Below are 1810 nucleotides of genomic sequence, written 5' to 3' on the forward strand. Positions count from 1 at the left end.
CATCCTCAGATACATAAAAGAACGCTTACTGGAGCCTTTGTATATGACAGTGGTCTTGAAATGCATAGGAGAACAAACATAGGAGAGAAACCCTGTGATTGTAACACACGTGGTGAAGCCTTTGCATGCCACAGCCATCTGCAAAGCCCTAAAAGAACACATACTGGAGAGAAGCCCTATGAATGTAAACAGTGTGGTAAAGCCTTTGCACAGAACAGTCATCTTCAGAGTCATAAAAGAACACATACTGGAGAGAAGCCTTATGAATGTAAACAGTGTGGTAAATCCTTTGCACAGAACAGTAATCTTCAGAATCATAAAAGAACACATACTGGAGAGAAGCCCTATGAATGTAAAGAGTGTGGTAAAGCCTTTACACGGATCAGTAGTCTTCAGAGTCATAAAAGAACACATACTGGAGAGAAGCCCTATGAATGTAAACAGTGTGGTAAAGCCTTTACACAGAACAGTAGTCTTCAGAGTCATAAAAGAACACATACTGGAGAGAAGCCCTATGAATGTAAACAGTGTGGTAAAGCCTTTACAAAGAACAGTAATCTTCAGAATCATAAAAGAACACATACTGGAGAGAAGCCCTATGAATGTAAACAATGTGGTAAAGCCTTTGCACAGAACAGTAATCTTCAGAATCATAAAAGAACACATACTGGAGAGAAGCCCTATGAATGTAAACAATGTGGTAAAGCCTTTGCACAGAACAGTGTTCTTTATATTCATAAAAGAACACATACTGGAGAGAATCTCTATGAATGTAAACAATGTGGTAAAGCCTTTGCATGGAGCAGTCATCTTCAGAGTCATAAAAGGACACATACTGGAGAGAAGCCCTATGAATGTAAACAGTGTGGTAAAGCCTTTGCATGGAGCAGTTATCTTCAGAGTCATAAAAGGACACATACTGGAGAGAAGCCCTATGAATGTAAACAATGTGGTAAAGCCTTTGCACAGAACAGTGTTCTTCAGCATCATAAAAGAACACATACTGGAGAGAAGCCCTATGAATGTAAACAATGTGGTAAAGCCTTTGCACAGAACAGTGTTCTTCATATTCATAAAAGAACACATACTGGAGAGAATCCCTATGAATGTAAACAGTGTGGTAAAGCCTTTGCATGGAACAGTCATCTTCAAAGACATAAAAGAACACATACTAGAGAGATGCCCTATGAATGTAAACAGTGTGGTAAAGCCTTTGCACAGAACAGTCATCTTCAAAGGCATAAAAGAAAACATACTATAGAGAAGCCCTATGAATGTAAACAATGTGGTAAAGCCTTTGCACTGAACAGTGTTCTTCAGAATCATAAAAGAACACATACTGGAGAGAAGCCCTATGAATGTAAACAATGTGGTAATGCCTTTGCACGGAACAGTCATCTTCAGAATCATAAAAGAACACATACTGGAGAGAAGCCCTATGAATGTAAACAATGTGGTAAAGCCTTTGCACGGAACAGTCATCTTCAGAATCATAAAAGAACACATACTGGAGAGAAGCCCTATAAATGTAAACAATGTGGTAAAGCCTTTGCGTGGGACAGTACTCTTCAAAGACATAAAAGAACACATACTGGAGAGAAGCCCTATGAATGTAAACAGTGTGGTAAAGCCTTTGCATGGAGCAGTTATCTTCAGAGTCATAAAAGAACACATACCCTATGAGTGATAAATCCTTTGCCCATCACAGTACTCTTCAAAGGCATAAAAGAACACATACCGGAGGGAAGCCCAATGAATGTAACCACTGTGGTAAAGCCTTTGCCCACAACAGTAGTCTTTAAAGGCATAA

General features: G+C 39.2%; 1 protein-coding gene across 1 annotated transcript; it reads left to right on the forward strand.

The window, feature by feature from the left end:
* Window positions 1-195: 195 nt before the first annotated feature.
* On the forward strand, window positions 196-1515 carry LOC114635682 (zinc finger protein 709-like; the record flags this gene model as incomplete). The annotated part of the gene is made up of 1 exon (XM_028784164.1): window positions 196-1515. A coding segment is annotated over one exon (1320 nt), but the record flags the coding sequence as incomplete, so codon positions are not given.
* Window positions 1516-1810: the final 295 nt, after the last annotated feature.

The sequence above is a fragment of the Grammomys surdaster genome, unplaced genomic scaffold (genome assembly GCF_004785775.1).
Source record: "Grammomys surdaster isolate TR1022 unplaced genomic scaffold, NIH_TR_1.0 116210, whole genome shotgun sequence".
Taxonomy (NCBI): Eukaryota; Metazoa; Chordata; class Mammalia; order Rodentia; family Muridae; genus Grammomys; species Grammomys surdaster.